This window comes from Chrysemys picta, chromosome 4 (assembly GCF_011386835.1).
Source record: "Chrysemys picta bellii isolate R12L10 chromosome 4, ASM1138683v2, whole genome shotgun sequence".
Taxonomy (NCBI): domain Eukaryota; kingdom Metazoa; phylum Chordata; order Testudines; family Emydidae; genus Chrysemys; species Chrysemys picta.
Genome location: NC_088794.1, coordinates 122,397,656 through 122,421,440, shown reverse-complemented (window position 1 = coordinate 122,421,440; position 23,785 = coordinate 122,397,656). Strand labels below are relative to the sequence as shown.

General features: G+C 41.3%; 1 protein-coding gene across 5 annotated transcripts in view; it reads right to left on the bottom strand.

Annotated features, from left to right (window-relative positions):
* Window positions 1–23,785, bottom strand: part of ZC3H14 (zinc finger CCCH-type containing 14) — a 79,433-nt gene that overhangs the window by 37,258 nt on the left and 18,390 nt on the right. For 3 of the 5 annotated variants that reach the window (XM_005285374.5, XM_065593496.1, XM_024103141.3), the window contains exons 7-16: window positions 22,942–23,102; window positions 22,502–22,602; window positions 21,671–21,826; window positions 17,209–17,283; window positions 16,597–16,756; window positions 13,396–13,619; window positions 11,164–11,284; window positions 9,137–9,273; window positions 7,129–7,223; window positions 2,554–2,660 (exon numbers count right to left, since the gene is read on the bottom strand). In XM_005285374.5, coding sequence (XP_005285431.1) covers window positions 2,554–2,660; window positions 7,129–7,223; window positions 9,137–9,273; window positions 11,164–11,284; window positions 13,396–13,619; window positions 16,597–16,756; window positions 17,209–17,283; window positions 21,671–21,826; window positions 22,502–22,602; window positions 22,942–23,102 — 1,337 coding nt within the window. Of the gene's footprint in view, window positions 1–951; window positions 1,241–2,553; window positions 2,661–7,128; window positions 7,224–9,136; window positions 9,274–11,163; window positions 11,285–13,395; window positions 13,620–16,596; window positions 16,757–17,208; window positions 17,284–21,670; window positions 21,827–22,501; window positions 22,603–22,941; window positions 23,103–23,785 lie in introns of those variants that run through there. The other 2 variants (XM_005285377.4, XM_065593497.1) reach the window with 1 other exon arrangement.

Sequence of the window (23,785 nt, the reverse complement as noted above, 5' to 3'; positions counted from 1 at the left end):
TTAATTTAAATATTTTAACATACAATTTTTAAATTTGAATATGAACTAAACTTTGATTACTTTATCTGCACAAATAATATTTTAAATTAATTTCCTGGAGTGTTCAATTTCAGAATTCAAAAATATATTTGTCACATTTGAGTTTAAAATATGTAGGTGACATTGTTTTCTGATATCTAATGTAAATATTTGTAAAAAAATATCTTTTGTATATTTTTGTGAAAATGTGGTTCCCCAAAAGATACAAAAGATTTAATAAAAAAAGTGCATTCATGTTATTGTTTAATAATTTACATCATTTGAACAGATGAATTACAGATTTTAAACTATTTCTACACAGTTACCATTTATATGGGTTTATCTTTGCTATATAAGTTACAGGTGCTCCCTGGAGGGAGATGATTACAACAGAGTATTTGCAGCAGTGTTCTTGAAGAACAATAAAGTCTCTTGAGGACAGATTCAAGATGGTGCCTTCTCCCTACACTTATCCTTAAAATTGGATTTCCAGTTGAACTGCTTGATAATTCAAAAACAGTGGAACAACTCACTTTGTTTGCTACATTTAAAAACAATTGCTTACTAATGACTACTTTCCCTCTTACCTTTATCTTCTACTGTCAGATTATCAGGGGCCTATGTACTATTCCTTGAATAAAAAGAAAAAACAACAACTTTCCATCCGAACAAGAGGGTAGTTATTGTTGTACGCATCAGGTACTAAAAGTGGATGTGTGAGAACTGAAATCACTATTGCACTAGGGCATCAATTTGACTGTGTGTATATCTGGAGAACACTAAGGCCATTTCCCCCAAATAAAAATCATATAATGACCATTTGCACTGGTGGAACAACCCTTATAAAAAATCTATTCTAGTTAAAAAAAAAAAACTTTGAGTGGCTCTACCCAATAGTCTTTACGCAAAGAAAGAACAGACTAACCCGAACAGTAAAATACAAACCAGGTCTTGACATTTTTAATGGAATTTAAAGTAAAAATTTTTCCCTACACAGATGTTCTCTTCAGAGTAAAAAAAAAAAAAAAGTAAAACCAGCTATTAAACTTACAAATTTGGAAAATTAGAGACATTTCAAGTACGCAATCAATTTCATTTTATGAAAACTATATATATTCAAACTTCCAAAGGTGTGATGAAAAGTTTTGTAGTATCAGGATTTCCTCTCCATCAGCATCCAAAGGCAGCAACTTTCATCCACAAATTGTATGATAATTATTCACTGGGGGGGGAAAAACCACATAATTAACAAGCCTATTATAGATGATTTGACAAGTGTTGTCCTAGCGTCTTAATGATTCAAGTATCAAGACTTCCATTTCAGGGGATATTAAATGGTGAGAAATGCTCAAGAGAGCTGAGCATTTAAAAGAAAGGTGAACATTTTCAAACTTGATGCCTAAAGTTAAGTTCCTAAATCTCTGTTTAGGCACCTTAAGAAAGAGCCTGATTTTCAGCTATTTTGAGCGCTTGCAACTTCCACTGACTTCAATTTCCAAAACCTGCAGCTCTTGCTGACACCACAGGATTTAATCCTAACAGTACTGGCATATAAAGAGATGCAGATTAATGGTATAGATTTTTCTTAATGAGTTTTACAATATACTTAACTCTTGGAACAGTGGATATTATAAGTTACCAATTAAGTACGAGGAGACGAAACAAATTACAGGTACTATTCACCTTCAATGACTTGCATAACATACAGAAAGAAATATGTAAATTCTGCTAATAATTTTATCAACAGCGATCTTAAACTTTCCCAGTAAAACAAGAAACACTTAAGCATTTACTCTCAACACAAGCTATTTCAACTTTAAACACTGGCTATTTTATATTACATTTTGTCATCTTTCCCCCTCAGCCAAAATTTTTACAGGTAAATAAATTCCCCTCACGTGGATATTTTCAGAGTAAACTGTAACATTTTCTTGGTTCAGAGCCTTAAAAAAAACACTGATACGTAGGATGATGGCTAATTCCCATGGCAGTTCGTTGACTAACCAGTTTGCTAGGGGTTTGTGGACTCATTGGCCGTGATAGGAAGAAGGCTGTTTTGCTATGACATGAGGAACACTAAAAGGAGCAAGCAGACCTGACCTGAGCCATCTGGGGTGTCATGTACCATGACATGAGACCAGGAACAAGGAAGAACAGATGTGCAGTTTACAGTCTGACTCAAGGGAGAACAATGCACTCTTAGTCTTTGGGCACAGGCCTGGAACCTTGTTTGCTCTATTCCACGCCCTCACTGCAGACCTCTGATTTTTCACATTTCTAAGGGTTGAGTTAGTAACAGTTTAAGTCACTGTTCAAAACAACAAATACAGAGCTCTGGTTCAAAGACAGATTAGCCTTTGACCATTGCTACACAATAGCATTGTGAAATAATTACCAATCTTAGGCCCTAACCCAATGAACATTTATGCATACATGCAACAGGGCTACTCACGTAAGTAAACTTACACATGTGTATATGTATTCAGATGATCAGGGCCTTAAAAGCTAACCACAGTGAAAGATTGCTTAGATTACCTGGTTTGAGTTCTAGTCCATTTCAAGGCATGACGTGGAGGTACAGCAATAGTGGGATGGTAGAATGGGCAGTCTGGTCTGGTACACTGGGTGTTAAATCTACAGTGCTAAAATTAATTCAGAGAAGACTAATTAAAATTAGCACCCCTAAAGCCACAAACAAGATATCTTGGCACATTTTATACACGAGTACTTTCCCGCTGGAAAGGCATAACGAGTGGGGTTCCGCAGGGGTGTGTTTTGGGACCGGCTCTGTTCAATATCTTCATTAACGACTTAGATATTGGCATAGAAAGTACGCTTATTAAGTTTGCAAATGATACCAAACTGGGAGGGATTGCAACTGCTTTGGAGGACAGGGTCATAATTCAAAATGATATGGACAAATTGGAGAAATGGTCTGAGTTAAACAGGATGAAGTTTAACAAAGACAAATGCAAAGTGCTCCACTTAGGAAGAAAAAATCAGTTTCACACATACAGAATGGGAAGCGACTGTCTAGGAAGGAGTACGGCAGAAAGGGATCTAGGGGTTATAGTGGACCACAAGCTAAATATGAGTCAACAGTGTGATGCTGTTGCAAAAAAAGCAAACATGATTCTGGGATGTATTAACAGGTGTGTTGTGAGCAAGACACGAGAAGTCATTCTTCCGCTCTACTCTGCGCTGGTTAGGCCTCAGCTGGAGTATTGTGTCCAGTTCTGGGCACCGCATTTCAAGAAAGATGTGGAGAAATTGGAAAGGGTCCAGAGAAGAGCAACAAGAATGATTAAAGGTCTTGAGAACATGACCTATGAAGGAAGGCTGAAAGAACTGGGTTTGTTTAGTTTGGAAAAGAGAAGACTGAGAGGGGACATGATAGCAGTTTTCAGGTATCTAAAAGGGTGTCATAAGGAAGAGGGAGAAAACTTGTTCACCTTAGCCTCTAAGGGTAGAACAAGAAGCAATGGGCTTAAACTGCAGCAAGGGAGGTCTAGGTTGGACATTAGGCAAGGGACTGGACTCGATGACCTCTCGAGGTCCGTTCCAGTCCTAGAATCTATGAATCTATGAATTATTGTATAGTCCAAAAAAACAACAAAGAGTCTGGTGGCACCTTAAAGACTAACAGATTTATTTGGGCATAAGCTTTCGTGAGTAAAAACCTCACTTCTTCGGATGCATCCGAAGAAGTGAGGTTTTTACTCACGAAAGCTTATGCCCAAATAAATCTGTTAGTCTTTAAGGTGCCACCAGACTCTTTGTTGTTTTTGTAGATACAGACTAACACGGCTACCCCCTGATACTTGTATAGTCCAAAATACCTGATGGTCAATAATTTTGAAAATTAATACCAGTGTCAATTGAACCCACTAATGGCAGGGGTTCTGTTTTCTATAAGGAAATGTTCTATCAACAGGATATTTAATAACTGACCATGAAATTATAAAAATGTCATTCCTCCTCACAGGAAGAGTTTAGATAAGGGGTTAGTTTTGAGTATTCCAAGACTCACAAGTCCCTGTTACAAAGTCACTAAGGCAATTCATCAGTGGAATTACAGTTAGCTACTAGACCTCTGCTACCATATATGGAAGAGCAGCAAGATTTTATCTGCAATGACGAAAAAATACGTTGTTAGAAGATTTTACCTTACACTTCTCATCTCTCTAGTGACTTGTAAAATTACATTACTGTTCTGGAAAACAGTATTTCTTGGGACCATTAGTTATGCTAGAAGAGATTCAATCACATCACTGCCTTCTAAATCTCGCTCTCTTCTTTTACAATGATAAAGCAGCAATTACAGACCAAAAGTGAATACATTATTCAATTTAAATTAGGGTATTTCCCTTCTTTCATCATGTCCCTAATTGATTTCTGAAAAAGATCTCAGGCACTATCTCATTGTTGACATAGTGATTACATTTTGTCTAGACAGAAAGTAAGAGTTTAGGAAATGTATTGTAATGTATTTCTTAATCAGATCCTAGAAAGTATTCTAAGGCCTCTAAGGGTATATCTACACAGCAATGTAAGCCTAGGGTTAGTGGGACTTGAGTCAGCTGACCTGTGTCAGGGAACCCTGGGCTTGTGCATCTATACTGCATTTTAACACTAGGTTAAGGATTTTCTGACTCGTTTTACCCTAGGGCTCTGGCGTCCACACTGCACTGCACAGACCTGAATCAAAGTAACCCTGTCCCAGATTCTTAGTACCCACTATATCGGTCTCAACAGTCTAGCCCTATGAATGTGTTGCTCTGTGAGGAAACTACTGCCCACCCTGTTTCCTAACAGTGACAGTGCTGTTGATGAGACTCAGGTGCCCATAAGGAGCATGAGTTGCATCATTAGCGCCTTTGGTGGCTGCCTCAGTAGAATGAGTGCAGTTTGAGAAAGCTTTATACTGAACCATCATCTAACCAGTGATTTGGGCTCCAGTTCCAGGTTGAGCCACAGTGGCAGGATAATGCCTTTGTGCACCTGCTCTGAGGATAATTAGGGCATCAGTTTCCAGAGCTGTCAAACTATTAAAATGAAATTTGGCAATTTCTCATTTTTAAAAAGGGATGTTCAATGAAGGTGTTTTGTTTGGTTGGAAGTTTGACATAAAATGGTGGTTTCAGAGGAAAAACAAACACACGTCAAGCCTTGCTACTGCCCGCTGCAGAGCAGTGAAGTGCATCCCCAGGGCTTGGGGTGCATTGTGCTCCAGCACCTCCCAGGGATCTCTTATCCCTGCCCCGTTCATATCCTGAGAGGCGGGGATACGAACCCCACGGGGCTGTGTGGAAGTTTTGGGGCTGGCTCCCACTCACCGCCCTGACAGTGCATACAGCCCAGGTGCCTCTGCAGACACAGCCCTAGGAAGGGCGGGGGGGCCTGAGAGCAAGCGACAGAGAGCTGAGTGAGCGGCTGCCCTGCAGGGATGGGGAACAGTAAAGCTCCCGGCTCAGCATAGCCAGGGGATGGATGACCCCAACAGCCTGGCAGATGGGAGCTGCCTCCCACCTGTCAGCTTTTCTCCCTGCTCCGGGCAAGTCTATGCAACAGTAAGGAGGAGCTGGAGCTGCAGGAGGGTGTGGGAAGGTTTAGGGTCTTGCTCCCACTCGCTGCCCGGACAATGCACGCTGCCCAGGCACCCTGCACATGCACCCACAGAGGGGGCCAGAAAGCAGAGACCAAGTAGCTGCCCTGCAGGGAGGGGGAGCAGATGGGGTGTTGGGGGTCATCCTCCCCTCTGCTGCTCCCCCTCCCTGCAAGGCAGCCACTTAGTCCACACTCTGCTCTTTGGCCCACTCCCGCCTCCGCCCCCGCTCCCCACAGGGGCAGCAAAATCTGGCTGTGCTCTTGTGACCCAGAAGGAGCTCTCTGCAAAAAGCTTCTTCTGATTGGTCTCCATTGAAAATCCTGCAGGCTCCCTGATAGTGTGCTTGGAGACCAGTGTTCGGCAGACAATGGGTTAACGCTGATCTGGCCTGCTTCTGTTTGCAATAGACTGCAACACAGATTGTCTGTGGGCATAGAGAGGACTAAGAAAGTTGCCCCAAGGGACACTGGGATACATCCAGAAGATGCCCAGGACCTGAGTCAAGCCTGGGTCACATGCACACAGGAAAGCAATAGGGCTTGGACCCTAGGTCCAACTTAACATGGGCTCAGACCCTCCAGCCCTTCAGGGTCCTGGGCTCCTAAATTCGAGCCCTAGGTTAACACAATTGGTTTGTGAATGCGAGGGGGGTTAGGCTTGAGCCCAGGTTCAAGCCTGGGTTTACATTGCTGTGTAGATAAATCCTGAAAGACAGACTGCTCATGAAATCACCACATGTATCAAAGGTGATTCTCATAACAAAAGAGAAGATTCCCTGTCCACCGTCAGTCAAAATTCATATCACAAAGGCTACAGCTTCCTCTTACAGCGAACATGAAGAGCAGCAAGACAAATTTCTAATGTAAAGAAACACAATCCACAATTAAAGGCAGCCTTTCCTTTCTTCTCTTCCTTTGGTGGCTATCTTTACCAAGCCGATCACATCTTTCTCTGGAGATACCCTCAATATAAACTTTAAGTGTGGCCACTTCTGGATGCTATATCCTCAATGGGATAATCATCTAGCTGTGCATACTCTAAGCTAACTATATGACCCCAGCTGCAGGAAAAATGAAATCCCACGTCAGCATTTATTGTGTGCTCTCCCCACGATATGTTGCAGAAGTGAATTTTCTTCTCCTATGTTCCAATCATTCCTCATAAGCAGAAGAGTTTGGATAAGTGGTTAGCTATGAGCTGACACTGAAAGCATACCACAGTGCCAACTGACTCATTGGGGCCAGTCTGATGTAACTGAACAAGTCTGATATTTAGCATTTTCTACAGTTTTACTAGACTACCAAAAAGCGTTTAGGAAAGATCATTCAGAAATGTACAACTATAAATCAGTGCTTTTCTGTCTCTCGTTTCAAGCTATAAATTGATTACGTTTCAGATACAAATTATAGAAGCATTTCTAAGGATTGCGTCATAAAACACAGTAACGCAATGTAACATTTTTCAGATTTCCTTCTACAGAAGTGTTAACAGACACTTCTTACTTTTGGATGATAAAATGGACATTCCATTTTCTTACAAGCGGGGAAAAATCTGCAGAGCTGACTGTTGGAGGTTGCTGGTGGGGCTTGTAGTGGTGCTGTTAGAAAAAGAACAAGAATATTGTATGGATCAAAACAATTCCATTTTCTCAGCAATTACTATTCTGTATTTCCAGAGTTCATTTAATCTGAGGATCTCAAAGCACTCTGCAAACAATTAAACCTTGGAATAGCCCTGTGAAATATGTAAGATATATCAGGATTATGTCACCCAGCACTGAAAAGCGGCTGATTCTGGGCTGGAACATGGCCACTATTTAACCACACACAGAAGCACTTCTATTGCTTCCAACAAACTTCAGGGGAATTTAGGCAGACAAAGAGGTTCCAATCTCGCATTGAGGCTGCAGCAAGCCTGTTAGTTTTCAAATTAAACAGGACTGGGACATAACAGCTCGGTGGGGCTCTTCCCAGGCACGTACAGCAGTGCCTGAAGTGGTACAGGTCAGGAGTGGCCAACCTGTGGCTCCTGAGCTGCAGGCAGCTCTTCAGAGGTTAATATGTGGCTCCTTGCACAGGCGCTGACTCTGAGGCTGATGCTATAGATGCTAATTTTCCAACATGCTGTGGGGGGCTCACTGCTCAACCCCCTGCTCTGCCCCAGGTCCTGCCACCGCTCCACCCCTTCCCCCAAGGCCCCTGTCCCTTTCCTTGAGCCTGCCATGCCCTCCTCCCTCCCACCAGAGCCTCCTGCGCACTGCAAAACAGCTGATTGTGGCGGGCGGGAGGTGTGAGGAGGGAGGGGAAGGCACTGATTGGCGGGGCTGCCGGTCGGTGGGGGCTGGAAGGGGGTAGCGGATGGGGGGCTGCTGACATATTACTGTAGCTCTTTGGCAATGTTCATTGGTAAATTCTGGCTCCTTCTCAGGCTCAGTTTGGCCACCCCTGGCATAGGTGATCAGTATGTAGGACTCTATCCTGACACAGTAATGAAAGGAAGCACTAAGCCACTGGAGATGTGGTCTTTCGGATGTGGTTTAAAGCAGGGTTCGGCAACCTTTCAGAAGTGGTGTGCCGAGTCTTCATTTAGTCACTCTAATTTCAGGTTTCGTGTGCCCAGTAATACATTTTAACGTTTTTAGAAGGTCTCTTTCTATAAGTCTATAATATATAACTAAACTATTGTTGTATGTAAAGTAAATAAGGTTTTTAGAATGTTTAAGAAGCTTCATTTAAAATTAAATTAAAATGCAGAGCCCCCCGGACCAGTGGCCAGGACCCAGGCAGTGTGAGTGCCACTGAAAACAGCTCGCGTGCTGCCTTCGGCACGCATGCCATAGGTTGCCTACCCCTGGTTTAAAGGCTCTCTTACCACATTGGTTTTTATGGGGGTAAGAATTTAACCCCTATGTTTTGGGCAAATTCCAACTCAAATATCTGCATTTAGTTGACTTGATAGAAATTAGGTTAACATTTCTTTACTAAAGGATAGTCTATCTGTTTTAATGAGTGAAAGATAAAAATGATCACAATCATGTAAAATTACAAGACAGAAAGCAGACTTCCAGAAACGTAAGCCTTTAATTTGTGTTTTCACATCAAAAGATCATTCTTGTTATAATACAGATTAAATCTGTGGACAGTTTAGGTACATTTGTTCTTACAGAACTGGCTAATTACCTGATCCATTCAGAAGTGATAGGCTATTTCTGTGTGCCACCACCTCTGCCCCATGCTACTCCCTTTGCAGTGAATGAGAGTTGCTGGTATGCAGCACTTACACAGAGGAGCTCAAGGATTTGACATTCATAACAGATTTTGCAGTTATATTAACTCAAGTCTTAATGCCCAGGGGATAACAAAAGCGAAGGGAATGTCGAGTTTCATACAGATAACTTTTTCCTCTTAGATATCATCAAATCAGATTCTGTGGGTTAGCTTCGATTCCTCACATGCACTGTTCCCTTCCTCACAAATTCACAGTAAACTAGCAATAGCAAAGAGTGCTCACCTGGTTTGGGAGGCGGCAATGGGATTCGTCGGCTGGCGTGAGTGTAAGGGCAGTCTGGCTTAGTACACTTTGCATCGTATTTACAGTTGGGGTGGATAAACAGGCATTTATCAGCAAATTTGCAACTGGGAAAGACTCTGGGGGAAAAAAACCCAAACCAGTTATTTGAACCATATTCCATGCAGCAGCTAGTGCACACCTGCTCCAGAGCAAACTACAGTTCCCGCAGATCAGATACGGTCTGAGCCATAGCACCCAGAAAGAGAGTGAATTCATTTTGCAGAAGGTGAGATTTCCAAATAAGGATTAGATGATGTAAGGCCGTAATTCAAAATGAACTCTTTCAACAAGACAACATCAAGGCTGATGGACCCCAAGTCTGATAATACCTGCTATCTAAAAAGAGCACCAGTATATCCCCAAACAGCAGAGTGAAGGCAGTTAGATTTAAAACCACAGCTGAAAGGCTAAGCAAACCAGACAAAACATGTCTAAGATTCAGCTTCTGAGTTCCCACTGCAGGAACACCACAAGCTGTACACGCCCCAGGAGAATCATTTTCACTGGGTACTGAATACTTGGACCCAACAATGTCGCCTTTTCAATCTCAGTTTGAGGGCGATAAAAGAACTAGTATTCTGATCTCACGTGAATTTTCTTTTCAGAATTATTGTGGAGTGGAACCACTTGTGTTTGTCTACCAGAAATTCAGAGGTATAGGGTGGCATACGTTACAATGTATCATTGCCTTTTGGAGAAATGAGAAGCTGCCATAAACGCCTTCCAAAATATTATCTCATTCATTTGTGAGACAAAGTAATGCAAACCACAGAGAATACCACCATTCATAAAGCAAGTGCACTTACTATACAACCTTGAATCACTCTATCTACTGTACTAAGTACAAATACAAGGAATATGCTCTTTTACAGTACTATGGTCCCCTTTGATTAATTTCAGACTGAGAATCTGCTTTCCCAGTCACAGATTCATAGATTCCGAGACCAGAAGGGACCATTGTGATCATCTGGTCAGAGATGCATTGAATCAATCAGCATCAAGATGTGAATTTTATTCTCCACTCCCTCACTGTGGGATAGAGGGTGGGGAAAGCAAGGGCTTGATGATCTGTCAGCTAACCCTGTATCAGAAAGATTCCACCTTGTGGAATGAATCCCACAACAGTGTACATTCTCTTAGGTGGACCATGCCTGTTCCACTGTGATGTGGTTCAGTTTCCCTTCTTCTGACCGGAGCTAGTAAAGCTGAGTGCCTGCCTGACATGCAGCAATCCAGGAGAACAACAGCAAGAGAGCTATTCTGGACAGTCGCTGCCAGTTGAAAAAGAGTCAATAGCACAGTAAAATCTTCAGGACAACTCCTCTAAATCTTTGCTTTTAAGCCAAAAAGCATTGTACCACCATATACATGGGAGCAATTGTGCTCAAACCTCTGGGGACACCTAGCTGAGGCATCTTGGGCTTGCTCTACTACACTACAGCCTTATGTCGGTATAACTATGTCACTCAGGGAGTGACGCAATTATACCCATCTAAGCCCCGGTACAGACCACGCTATGTCTCAAGAAGGGCTTCTCCCGTCAACATAGCTACCGCTACTCATCTGGGCTGCAGTAATTAAGTCGACGGGAGAACGTCTGCACTTAGCAGCGCTGTAGCTGTGCTGCTGTAAGCGCTCTAGTGCAGACATAGCCTCTGACAGTACAGTACACTCCCAGCTCTCTTATAAAGAGCTCAGACAAACAGCATCCTGCACAGTGTAAAAGGCTCTCTCCTGCAGGAGATCAGATGTGACTCTGCTGATTGTAAATACCACTAAATTCTGCCACATGGTGAAAGAGAGGAAAGCAGAAGGGGAGAGGAAGTTACATTTACAAAGCAAAGTTCAACTCCCATCTCCCACCATGAAACATGTTAATTGAGTAACAGATGTGAAATAACTAACACAGCATTTAGAGCCCAGAAGGACAAAGAAGATCAGATGTCATCGAGTTCTGTAGCACTTACTTGCATGGTAATGTGGGGTGGTGGTATGCACATTCATCTCCATTTTTACAGGCAGGCCAGTACTTGCAACGCTCAAGCACTTTCTCTTGTTTCTGCAGCCCAGTCAATTCCTCCATCTCCACTGTGGGGGAGAAATGACACAGGGACCGTCTTTTATTACATGTGCAGTTTGGTTTATGAAGCAGACCACCCTTTAAATTCAGCATGTTCCCTGCACAGACTGCTTTCTCACCAACATACGACAAGCTTTTATACAAAAATTGAAATCTCTCAAGACTTCAGATCACCTGAACATACACAGAGTTTAGTCAACCTCTAACTAGAGTGGAGATTGCTAGCTGGTGAAAGCTGCAATATTTTATTTAGTGGGTTAATTTCTCAATTACAAAGTGATCAAAAATAATTGTGCACTCAATAGTTCCGCAGTGTATACCCCAGCCCATTGAAACCTACACAAGACTGTCCCTGCTAAATCCTTACTTTCTTCTTAAAATTACTAAAAACATCCTAGGGTTGGATATTTATCATCTTTCAAGGACTTACAGATCATCAAATGAGCTCAGTTTACTAGTAAAAAAAATGGTTTTCTGCCAGATATGCAAACAAAAACTGGATCCTTCCTTACTCTGACTGGACTAAGAAAAAGATTCTGCAACTGAAACTTCACTAACTGTTCTGTTGATGCATGTGTCAGAATAAAACCTCCCTTTCTCATGGATAGTTTTGGCTTTGGGAGACAATCATGAAAAAGCAGCATTAAGAAGTTACTTCTGACACTGCACTCAGCAGACAGGACTCCTTATTAACAGGGCAAGCTGAACTGTTGAGTAAGAAGGTGCAACTTTCATACAATCACTGCACTTTAATCACTTCTTGGTTTCCCTCCTGCAATTCCCTTCTTCAGTTGTTCTTAAATCTCTACCCTGTCCTGTTCTGAGGATTCAGAATAGGATTGCCCTATCCCTCATTCTCTGGCACCTTCACTGGGTTCTTAACTATCCACATGCAATTCAAAATTCACACCAATATCCCTCTCCATCCTCACTAGTAGCAATCTTTCTGCACCCTCATTCCATTACTGGCCTCATTTATGGACCCGATTCACCTTCCTTCAAAACTGAGTGGTACTGCCCCATCTGAAACTCTATCTTCTCCAAGCTGCTTCAAATCCTGGCTCCAATTCTACAACTTACTCCCTTGCTTAGCTTTATGTGCTGTGAGCAGTCCCACTGAAGCAAACTAAGCAGCACATGAAGCTAAGCATGCAAGCAAGTATTTGCAGGATCAGTGCCTAAATCTCCCTATTAAGCAAACTTTCTGAAACTATCCTTTAAAAAGACCTCTAGGCATTTCACTGATTTCGGCCCTGATCCAGTGAATGGAGTTGAGGGTACTCAGCATAGTACCTAGCCCTGAGTTTCTTATATACACATTCAGGAAATGTTGATGCACTGTTATTATCTGAGGGACTGACATTCTCGTACTACAAATGGAAATCCTGAATGTAAACATGACCTCAAACCAGCGAGTGTTTAAGGAGCCCAAGAGAAAGGAAACTCCACATTTTAAAGTGAGTTTTACTTTGCATTCCAAAATCAACATTTCAAAAACAGAGTTCTAAACAGCTTAAAAGAGGCCGATGTTCTAAATTCCTGGGCAGGGTATTCTGAATGTATGAGATATTAAGAAAAACATACAGTGATCATAGGTAAAGTGTCTTCTATTTTGAAAGATTCTACCAATTTGAAAGACAGTCTTTATCATTAAAAACAGCTTTTGAAATGAACAAATCTGGCCCGAAAGATCATGGTTACCACCACAACCTGGCACATTTTCAATGGCTCAATACAATTTAATAAGGTGCATCTCAGAACATACTGTCCTGCCTGGGGCCAATCATGCAGCAAGTAAGGGGAATGATGGCTCTTTCTGACAAGTAAAAGTTCACTGAAGTTTAAAAGAAACGACTTATCTAATTTTACTGACATATAAAGCTGTGTGGAGAACAATTTCAGCTACTGCTCTTGGTCAGCAGGTTAAACGGCCCTATCCCCTTAAAATGCTGAACTTTCACTTTTGTGCTCTCATTACACCCTGAACAAATAATATAAAAACAATGCAAGGAGTGATGTTTAAGGCTGGTAGGCTTGAGAGTTCTCCCCAGTATGAAAGCCCCACATTAAAAAGTAATCTAACTCCAATATGAAGGCCCTGTTGGCTAGGATAATTTACCATAAGGGCTCTCCAGCTGCCTGCTTATAACCTGCATCTGCTGTGCTTGAAAGCTTTTTAATCCCTTGTTTGCAGCTGCATTTTGGGTAACTGGCTTCACTCCTTCAGTTATACAGCTTTCCTCCTCTTCTTGATCAGATATGTACCCTGGTGGGCTGGGGACACCATCCAGTGTCACAATGAACTTGGGGCTAGCAGGCTTTTCTGGTTGTGCAAGCTGCTCTCTAAAAAACAGAAGAAAACACATGGTAAAAATCACAGGGAATTGAACTCTAAGAAATCAAAGTAAAGTCAGTTGTATTGATACCAACAGAGCTGTAAGAATGAGTCCATAGAGCAAAGTACAAGGCGCATCTCATTGGAACGGCCTTCCGAGGGAAACGGTGGGGGCAAGGGACCTGTCTGGTTTTAAGATTAAGTTAGATAAGTTTATGGAGGGAATGGTTTAATGGTAAAACATAGTAGTCAAGGAAAACCAAGCAATGGTAGGTAAATAGTATAATGGCTGACAGGGGTCAGGATGGAGACTCTTGCCTATATGCTCGGGGTCTTACTGATCGCCATATTTGGGGTCGGGAAGGAATTTTCCTCCAGGGCAGATTGGCTGAGCCTCTGGAGGTTTTTCGCCTTCCTCCGCAGCATGGGGCAGGGATCTCTAGCAGGAGGGTCTCTGCTGATTGAAGTCACTAGTAACAGGATTGGGGACTTCAGCAGCAGAGTCCAGGGAAGGGGTAGGGACGGTTTTATGGCCTGCAGCATGCAGGGGGTCAGACCAGATGATCATAATGGTCCCTTCTGACCTTAAAGTCTATGAGTCACTATCCAGGATTGATTTTTTTTTTTTTTTGGCCAACAATAATCACCGTCTTCAAATATCAACATTCCTTAGTGCATCACTGACACACCAAAAAGAACAGGAATCTACACCTACAGAGAGTAGTAAATTTCAACAGGTAGATTTTACAGCCTGTGCACACTGGCTCAAAAGGACAAATTCAGAGACTCATTGATAGGTGCAAAGTCACTAAAGGAGCACAGTTAAGCCGTTTAAAATAAGTCAACTTTGAGGCATAAAAGTGAGCTAAATGCCATTCAGAATCCTTGGAAGAAGCTATTTCATGTACAATATACATGCATATACCCCTCAGAGACACAGTGAAAGATACATGTTGAGGTCTGAAAAGAGTAGGTGAGCTTGAGTTTAGGATGGCTGCATTACTCACAAGTGGCAAAGGCAAAAGTGAATTATGCAGCCATCCCAAACAAGTGCTACCAAAGCCTTTATCTATCACCACACCATCATGTATTCTTTATATGCTACATAGTTAGAAGGGGTAACGAAGCAACTGAAATTGAATACATGTCTATAAAGGGCCTAAAATGTGTTTTTAATATATTAAAAACATTACAAATGTAAGGCTCAATATATTAAGACCTTTTAGGGCTAGATGTCAGAGCAGGGTCCCATTGGATGGGAGGACTCACCTCTTTCCAAAGGTATAAAGCTCCAGTTTCCAGCCCTGCAGCGTCATGAGATATTGGATGCTAAACTTGTCTAGTACAGGACTGAATCATGACCATCCAGGGCCTTGAGTAACTGTAATTTTGGTGACAACATTTCACTTTTGGAGAGCAAAAAAGGAAACACTTCTCTGGAAGGTTGCCTTTTTTTACACAGAAACTGCTCAGGGGTTTGGAATGTTAGCAGATCCCTGGTAAAGAGGAACTAGAAGGCTAAGGGCCAGTGAAGTGATGAAAGGTACATGCTAAATGCCATTCATCATATGGCATCACATCCACTCCTGAAGTTTGTATATAAACAGGTAAAACATACACATACCCCAAAACCAGAGCTGCTCCCTACTAGGATGAACTAAAAGGAGTGCTGTCCACTGGGCACTGATTTCTGCAGACCCAGTGAACTCAACATAGACCTTTCTCAACAGCTATGAGTCCCACGCTTCCCTTAGCTAAACACCTTATAGGAAAACCCCCATAAAGCAGGGCTCCCACACACCATTTACCTACTTAATAGCTGTTTGCTGGCTTCTGAGTATGGAGGCTCCAGTTAGGTCAGCTCAGTTTTACACCCACACTCCCAGGCAAACACAATCAGGAATACATTCACTTGCTGTCCTCCTTAAATAGCGTCTACCATCTAAAATTAACATTAACCTTGCTGTTTGCCTCCGTTCTCTACACATCTATGGTTCAAAATGATAGGTGGGTAGAGGACATCAATACAACAAAGAGACCATTTTAAAATGTTTAGCATGTAGTCTGATGGGTAAGGCTACGTTTATGTCATGGAAATCACGGAATTCGTAATTTCCAGAGACCTCCGTGACATTCTCTGCTTCAGCCCCAGGGGCTGTGGGACTCTGAAGCTGGCAGCCAGCAGAGCCCCCTTCAAGGTTCCAGTGACAGGTGACAGACTCCTGAGGGGACTCTCCTCAGGGTTCCAGCAATGGGCGACAGCCTCGCAGGAAGGGGGAGTGGAGGGTGGGGTGTCCCATTTTCTCTTTGGAAAATATAGTCACCTGCCGCTTCCAGTTGCTGTGGGCAGAGGGGGAACCCCACAGCTCCCGGCCACAACGGTGGTGGGGGAAACTATGGAGCCGCAGCAGCAAAAGTCACAGACAGGTCACGGCTTCCGTGAATTTTTGTTTATTGCCTGTGACCTGTCTGTGACTTTTACTAAAAATAACCATGACAAAATCTTAGTCTTACTGATGGGCTAAGAATAAATATAATGAGTAAAAAAGTTAAACAAAATTAAAACTCCTTAACAAGACCCCATGCAAACTATTGCTTAGATTTCAGCAAGATGTAACAGCTGTAATAAAAATGACAATACAAGTGGGCCACCCTCTGATACCTGCAAGCCATCCAATTCCTTTTTCTATTTTCCTGGTAAATGAAAAAATTGCTCTAACCACAAGCCTGGGACACACTTTCAATTTAAAAGAAATGAGTGTCAGGATTTCCGAGTTTGGGCTGGGCTGCAGGCTCTTTTGTCCATGTTTTCATCAGTCTTGATTGGGCTTCTGCAGCATGGAAACCAAGAAATGAATTTGTTCTTCCAACCTGTTACATTTAAATAAACATTCTAACCAATTACAAGATACATTACAGTAACAAGACTTGGCTTATATTTGGTCCCGTTACTTCTTTAAATGAAGTAAAGGACTGAATTTTTACCTTGTCTGTATAAGACGTCCTGAAAGTGCCCGCATTGCCTCTGCAGCCTTCTTTCCCAATTCCTGGTTCTGTGGCACTACTATTTCCTCAGATAGCTTTGGCTTTTTCAGAATAAATGATCTAGTATCAGTGTGGACCACACTCTCCACGTCATAATAATCTGAGTCACAGAAAAATTGGATCAAAGTTGGAATAAAAGAACCACTGTATTGCACTTTAGTATACAGTCATGTTTTTGAATAATAATTTCGAAGAGACCAACCAACTAGCATTTTGTTTTCAATTCTCTGTACTAGTTTTTAAACAGAAAATGAGTGTACTTCCTTCTTTATGCACCAACTCTGATTATATCAGCTGAAGGTGGAGCAGCCTATGGCCTGATCACTAGGAGTTTGTTATCGGGCTGGCTCTGCAGCAGCAGCTGGCTCTATTCACCAATATCTCATTTTTGGCACCCACTGATGGAAAGATTTTACTTAACGTATAAAAACTAGAGGACATTACAAATATAACTAATTTAAAGGGAAGTGCTATTTTAAACCTAAAATACAATGGCCTCTTTGGTCAAACTATCACATTTTCAAAAAGAAAAAAAGAAAAGCCATCCTTAACCTTGAGTCATTTGCAAAGTTTCTTCAATTAACGGTTCAGTCTGGAGTCGGGAAAAGAGCTGCATTTGTTGAGTTCCTAAAGAAAATATGGATTAGAAGCACATTTTACTGCATGTCAAAATTAAAAGAGGACCCAACTGCTAACTCTCCTTTCTTTCTGATCTTAAAAAAAAATCAAAACTAACAGAGGAAGAAATTTTCATTTCTGTGTTTTTATTTCTCCATCTCAAATGTTCCAAAACATATAGCAATAAAACATTTCTTCCAGCAGGACAAGATCACACCAAAATCCAGGTGTTTAGAGAGCCCAATCTTTCCCATTGTTGTGACTGCATGGATTATGTTTGTGGATGCATAGTCTTCTGGGAGAAACAGTACTATAAAGATCAGTTCTGCTTGCACCTTCATCCCTTATTTTTACAGGGATTATCTATATTTTGAGTAGTACAGCAGGTATCCCCATTTCCAGCTGCCTCCTCTCAGGCACACTCAAATGCAAGGAACTAACTAAAACAGAGGCTACTTTATGCTTTAAAGTTGCTAGACAAATGAGGTTAGAACATTCTTCTGCATTAGATTTATTGTTAACGTTTGGAAAAATTAGCGCACGTCTACACTTAAAATGCTACATCTGTACAGTTGCACTGCTATAGCACTTCAGTGGAGACACTGCGTACGCTGACGGGAGGGTTTCTCCTGTCAGCATAGGTAATCCACATCCCCGAGAAGTGGTAGCTAGGTCAACGGAAGAATTCTTCTGACAAGGTAGTGCTGTATACACAAGGGGATAGGTTGGTATAGCTACATCTCTCAAGAGTGTGGATTGTCACACCCCTGAGAGATGTAAGTACCTAGTGTAAACCGGCCCTTACAATAGGTTGATAGTGTTCCTAAGCAGTCATTTCCATTTAAAACCCCCAACATTTAGTTTATAAACACGAAACCATCTCATATACAGATACAGGAAAAGTTTTCCTATACATTATAAATTAACTATTCAAACTCATTCCTATTCTGAAGTAATCTGCCAGCATTAAATGCTATAGACTAACGTGGCTAGATAAAAAAATAAAATCAAAAACAAGGGATTGAAAAAACAATGATTAATTTTAACAGGAAATTGTTACCCCCAGACAATGAAGTTGAGCCAACTTGACAGAGATCCCACTCAAATCCATTTTATCCTTTAATTTAATCTAGATATTTGATGTGCTTTATTTATGCTGTTTCTACATTACCTTAATTTCTTTTTTAAAAACCAAGAATTCCTCCCTGAACATTTCGCACTGGGACACACTCCATTTCCCCAGTGTCACACACATGACCAGGTTTGTTTATAGCAAAGATGCACAGAAAATAGTGAGCAATGAGGGTTCCTCAAAAAAGTTTATGTTGCAGTAGCAAGTGGTTAAGACCCCAATCCTGCAAACACTCACAGGGACCACTTACAGTAGCAAAGTCATGTTTGTTTGCAGGATCAGTGGCTAACTGAGCAAAAAGAATTAACATGAAGCGATAATAAATGTTCAGTGAACTTCACTTTGGTTGGTATAATATTGGGAAAATCCCTTTAAGTTTGGAGTGTACATGCAATTCCATTGGGTCACTGGTGAAGATGCAGATCTACCCCAAAGCAGAATGCCATATTTAGAATCCCCAGGAGACAGAGACCCCCTGTCAACTTGAAATCTGGTCAGTTTCACAACATGAAAACAACTGAATGTCCTACACCCAAGTCTCCCTGACAGCTTTTCTCTTTAAATGTTTTTCTCTCCCTGGTTGCTATATGAAAGACACACAAACAGTAGGCACAACAGACTTACTACATATACACAGGAGAAACAACGAACCTGACTATAAGAAAAAAAGCTCTCAAATGCACAAAGAAAACATTAACAAAGAGAGAAAAACAATTCGTTTCCTCTAATCGCTATCAAATATAATAATCGTAGGTGTTTTTCTAGCAACAGCAAGTAACAAAGTTTCAGTGTGATTATTAAATTGATGGTGCTCCTTTAACACAACTGACATTTATTGGATTTTTTTAAACTATTTTCATCTCAATTACTTCTTAATTTTGAATAGATGCTAATATTATGAAATACAGATTTTAGAAAAAGAAGGAGGAAGAAAGATGTTTACTAGTAGATATAATTTATATTCAACTCATTTGGTTCAAAGACATAAGAGCACATGTTGCTCAAGACCAGGGATCGGCAACCTTTGGCACACGGCTCACCAGGGTAAGCACCCTGGCAGGCCGGGCCAGTTTGTTTACCTGCTGCGTCCGCAGGTTCAGCCGATCGCGGCTTCCACTGGCCACGGTTCACTGTCCCAGGCCAATGGGGGCTGCGGGAAGCGGCGCGGGCCGAGGAATGTGCTGGCCGCCACTTCCCTGAGCCCCCATTGGCCTGGAGCGGCGAATCGCGGCCAGTGGGAGGCGCGATCAGCCGAACATGCGGACACAGCAAGTAAACAAACCGGCCCAGCCCGCCAGGGTGCTTACCCTGGTGAGCCGCGTGCCAAAGGTTGCCGATCCCTGTTCAAGACCCTGGCCCATGTGGAACCCAATGCAGGATTAGGTCTTTTATTACTCCAATCACTTATTTATGTTGTATGTTATCTAAGATTTTGCCAGGATTAGTTTCTTAGCCATGAAAGCAGCACACATGAGTGCAGTTACATGAAGAGTAGATAATGAGCAACTACAGGCTAATTCTAAGTGACCCTCTTCGAGAAAATGGAGGTAATCATCCCACTGTTAAAGGTTGTATCAAAGATCTTGGAAAACCTAGGGATGAAGATACCCAAAATTCTGAAGGGGTAAACCAACAAAGACTTACCTTGGGCCCTCAACTCTTGCCAGGGTTCATTAATAGCCATGAAATGCCCACATTGGTCATTATTGCTAATTTAGACTGGAGAAGGGTCTTCCAAGGGAAGACTATTTTTTTGGCCAACTTTAAGTCTAGAAAGATAAATTATATAGTTTGGGTATATACACGATATAAAAATGATTTTTTGTGCTTCCTTTGGGTTCTCACAATTCTAGCATCGAATCTCAAAAAATATAATTATAACAGGTTTATGTTTTTGATCCAAGCTGGATGGAGAGTGAATGATTTATGAGCCCTTCCCACAACTAACTGGAAGGTAAGCAGAAGAGCTCAATAGTGCCAGCAGGTTTTACTGCCAAAACCTTTTTTTTTAAATGGGATTACCTTTGTCAGTGTTTCCAAAGGTGAAAATTATTTTATTAATGCCTGTCACATGGCTTTCAAAACCCATTAGGTTTCGGTAAGAACACTTCAAACTGCCTGTCACATGCACTTGCTGAGGCTGCATATTCATTTATTGAAATCTCTAAAGCAGAAATTTCAGCTTCATTCTTTGCTATCAAGGCATTCAGGGCAGAAATATCTGACTGAGCTGTTAGAATAATTTCTTTTATTCCCTTAATTTTAGCAAGATCTTTGGATATTTTTTCCAACATGCTTAAAACAGTAATTGAATCCTCAGGTGCATCAGAGTGTCACACAGCAGCTTCTCTTTCAGTTAGCCCAGGTGAGGTGTTTAACTTGTTGCTCTGGCACTGCCCTTTGATGTAGGAAAAGCTAAATATTTTGCTGACATTTTCAGAGTTATACTCTTTATTGCCTTTAATGTTGAGTCGGTTTTCTTTTAGCAGTTTTATAACAAAGGTGAAGACAGAGCTTGATATTTTAAGTAACCACTGTCTTACCAGTCTTCCCACAACCCTTGACTACAGTACGTTTTAAAACCTATAAAGTGGTAAAAACTTTTGAAGACAACTCATCTGATAACAGTAACGCTGAAAATATTTTGTAATATCTCAAAGCACACTGCACCTTGACTCTATATCTCCAATACTGTAACTCTCTCTCTTTCATAAGATACTGATTAAGCCTTCCCTCCTGTGAAGAGTACAGTCAAAAATACTAAGGATGGGGAAATAGTAACCAAACATAATACATATGCAAATAAGTGTATCCTGATTGGTGGCAGCTCCATTATGTGAAATTATTCACTATAAACCAGAAGGATATACAAATCTTTGCTTCCTGCTTGGCTCATCAGAAGCGATTATTACATATTACACTTTTGCTCCAGAAACCTCAATGGCTTTCAGCTCATTTCCAGGTATAACACAAGGGGCTGGTTTTGATCTATAAAGCCCTTTATGGTTTTGATTCTTGGCTTCTAAGAGAGTCCAACAGCTACAGAAGCAACTAACAAGCTGCGGCACCACTAGAAGGTGCTCAAATCTGCTTCTCCAGTGCATACTTTGTTTTTTTCTGGTGCACTTTTGGTGAAATTTCAGTTTTATATGCTACCATAATGCACGTGACCAACAACTTGATAATCAGCCTGGAACAGGCTTCCATGTTTAAGTAAAGTAACTTTCCCACTTATGGGTTTTTGAAAAGTATTATCAGAATTACCTTGAATTCTTTCTAATGTCTGTTCCTTGGGTTCTTCTGCCTCAATCTGGGCGCTCACTCTGGAAGGTCGGCTCTGTACATGGATCACTTCTAATAGCGTTTCATCCTGGGCAATTCTTGTTCTGGGTGCAACTGGAACTGTCTGCTTCTGTGGAACTTTATATAAGTCAAACAGTTGAGCATGTTAAAAAAAACACACATAGTGGTACTACGTTTGCATTTAATTCCAAAATAATTTCATTCTCAACAATCTAAGTGTATAACTTTAAACGCAGTCCAGAGACTGGCCTAGTGGCAGTTCCACGTGCTGCAATCTTAGGACGCCTGCTTTGTAAGATCAACTTCTGATCCCTCACACAAACAGCCGGTGCAGAGCCACAGCTGGCCTACAGTGGAACTAAGATTGACACTAGCAACAGCATTCACTCACCCAGCTTTCAGGGCCAGAAGAGTGTTGTAGTTAAAGGGACGGCAAATGCAAATTGGACTTTCTAGTGACTTTCAAAGCCATTGCTCTTCCTGCCTTCTGTCAGTATGACTATGCTACGGATACGTTTGAATCAACCTGTGATAGCCAGGATGCTGAAGAATCCTACCCAAGGATCCTTGGAAATAGTGTAGAACGTGACAGCAGCAGCATGTGGAATTTGATGACATCAGGATGGCAGTTTGACTTCCTTGCTTTGGTTTTGACCGTGAGCTGGATGTAAAGAACTCTTCAACACTCCAGATCAACCTTCAGATCTACCTATCAGCAGCTATGTAAGCAACTCCCTTGAAAGGACTTAGAAATAACATAGCTTTGCCAAGCATAAAAATAGCATGAATTACCTGTGGAATAGTTGGTTGTCTTTGTAACCGATTCCTGAGCTTCAGATATAGCTTTCAGTATTAAATTCTTATTGGCCTGTTTGGAGGGTGGTAGTGAAGGTCTAAGAGAGAGAGAGAGAAATTAATTTTTCCTGAAGATATATGAATTCCAATAGCCATTGTAAATGTTCCAGTACTGTGATGTTTCACTTTCAACAAAATGTTGAAACACTGCATATTTAAGTACAGTGTTGCTAGAAGACAATCTGAAAATACACTTTAACTAACTAAATCTTTTTATAAGATATTCTTCAATTCTAATGTTTTAAACCAGTTAGCTCACATACTATACTAAACCTTTAGGTAACCTTGATTTATCCATCACCTCATTCCTTTTCCATACTCCCCTTTATTAGATTCATATTAAAAACCAGTACTAGATCATAGAAATCTTCAAGTACCTTCTTTCAGGCTTTGCTGGTACAGACACACTGCTGGAGATACTTCCTATTCGTAACCCATAGTCTTCCTCCTCCTCCTCCTCCTCCCCATCATTACTGAACTTTTTCACTTTGACCACTGAGCTTATAACTGGCAATTTTCTCTTCCTGGAGCTTTCTTCCTGCAACCAACAATTCATTAATCAGATCCACATTAATATGCAAACAAACAAGACCCTGTTATTCCACCAATATACAGATGATGGAGAGCTTTCACTTTAACACTAATCTAGGACACTGAGACACGCTTAAAATCCTGGATGTATTGCACTGTGTGCAGAAAAAAAAAGTGCTATAGAAAGAATGAGGTTTGGGATGTGACTCACAATCCCCTCCAAGGAATACCTAGACAGAACTCTGCTGCCAAGAGTATCATTTATACTGCTTATACTTTCCTATTTCCCCTATGCAGCAGCACTATCTTTGGATAAATACAGAGTGTGTTCACTAGCCAGACTGATGCGCCAAATGATTTTAGTGACAGAAATCAACATCTTTGGTGAAGAAAGAAAAACCTTTCAAGACACAAAAACTAGTCTAAGGCAAGGCTGAAGATGATAAAACTCCAAATTCTAGGGCTCTCTCCATAAATATCCCTCTATTTTTTTTAAATACAGGATTGTAATATTAATTTTTTTTAAATTGAGAAAGTAACAGCTCAAAGGGGCGTGTCTAATATACCCCAGGAAGGGAAGTGACTGGTCTGCTGCTAACTCATGAGAGACACTGGGCAAGAAACATCACTTCTCAAGACCCAGATACCCTGTCTATAAAATGGGAGGATGATGTTTACCTGCATTTATAA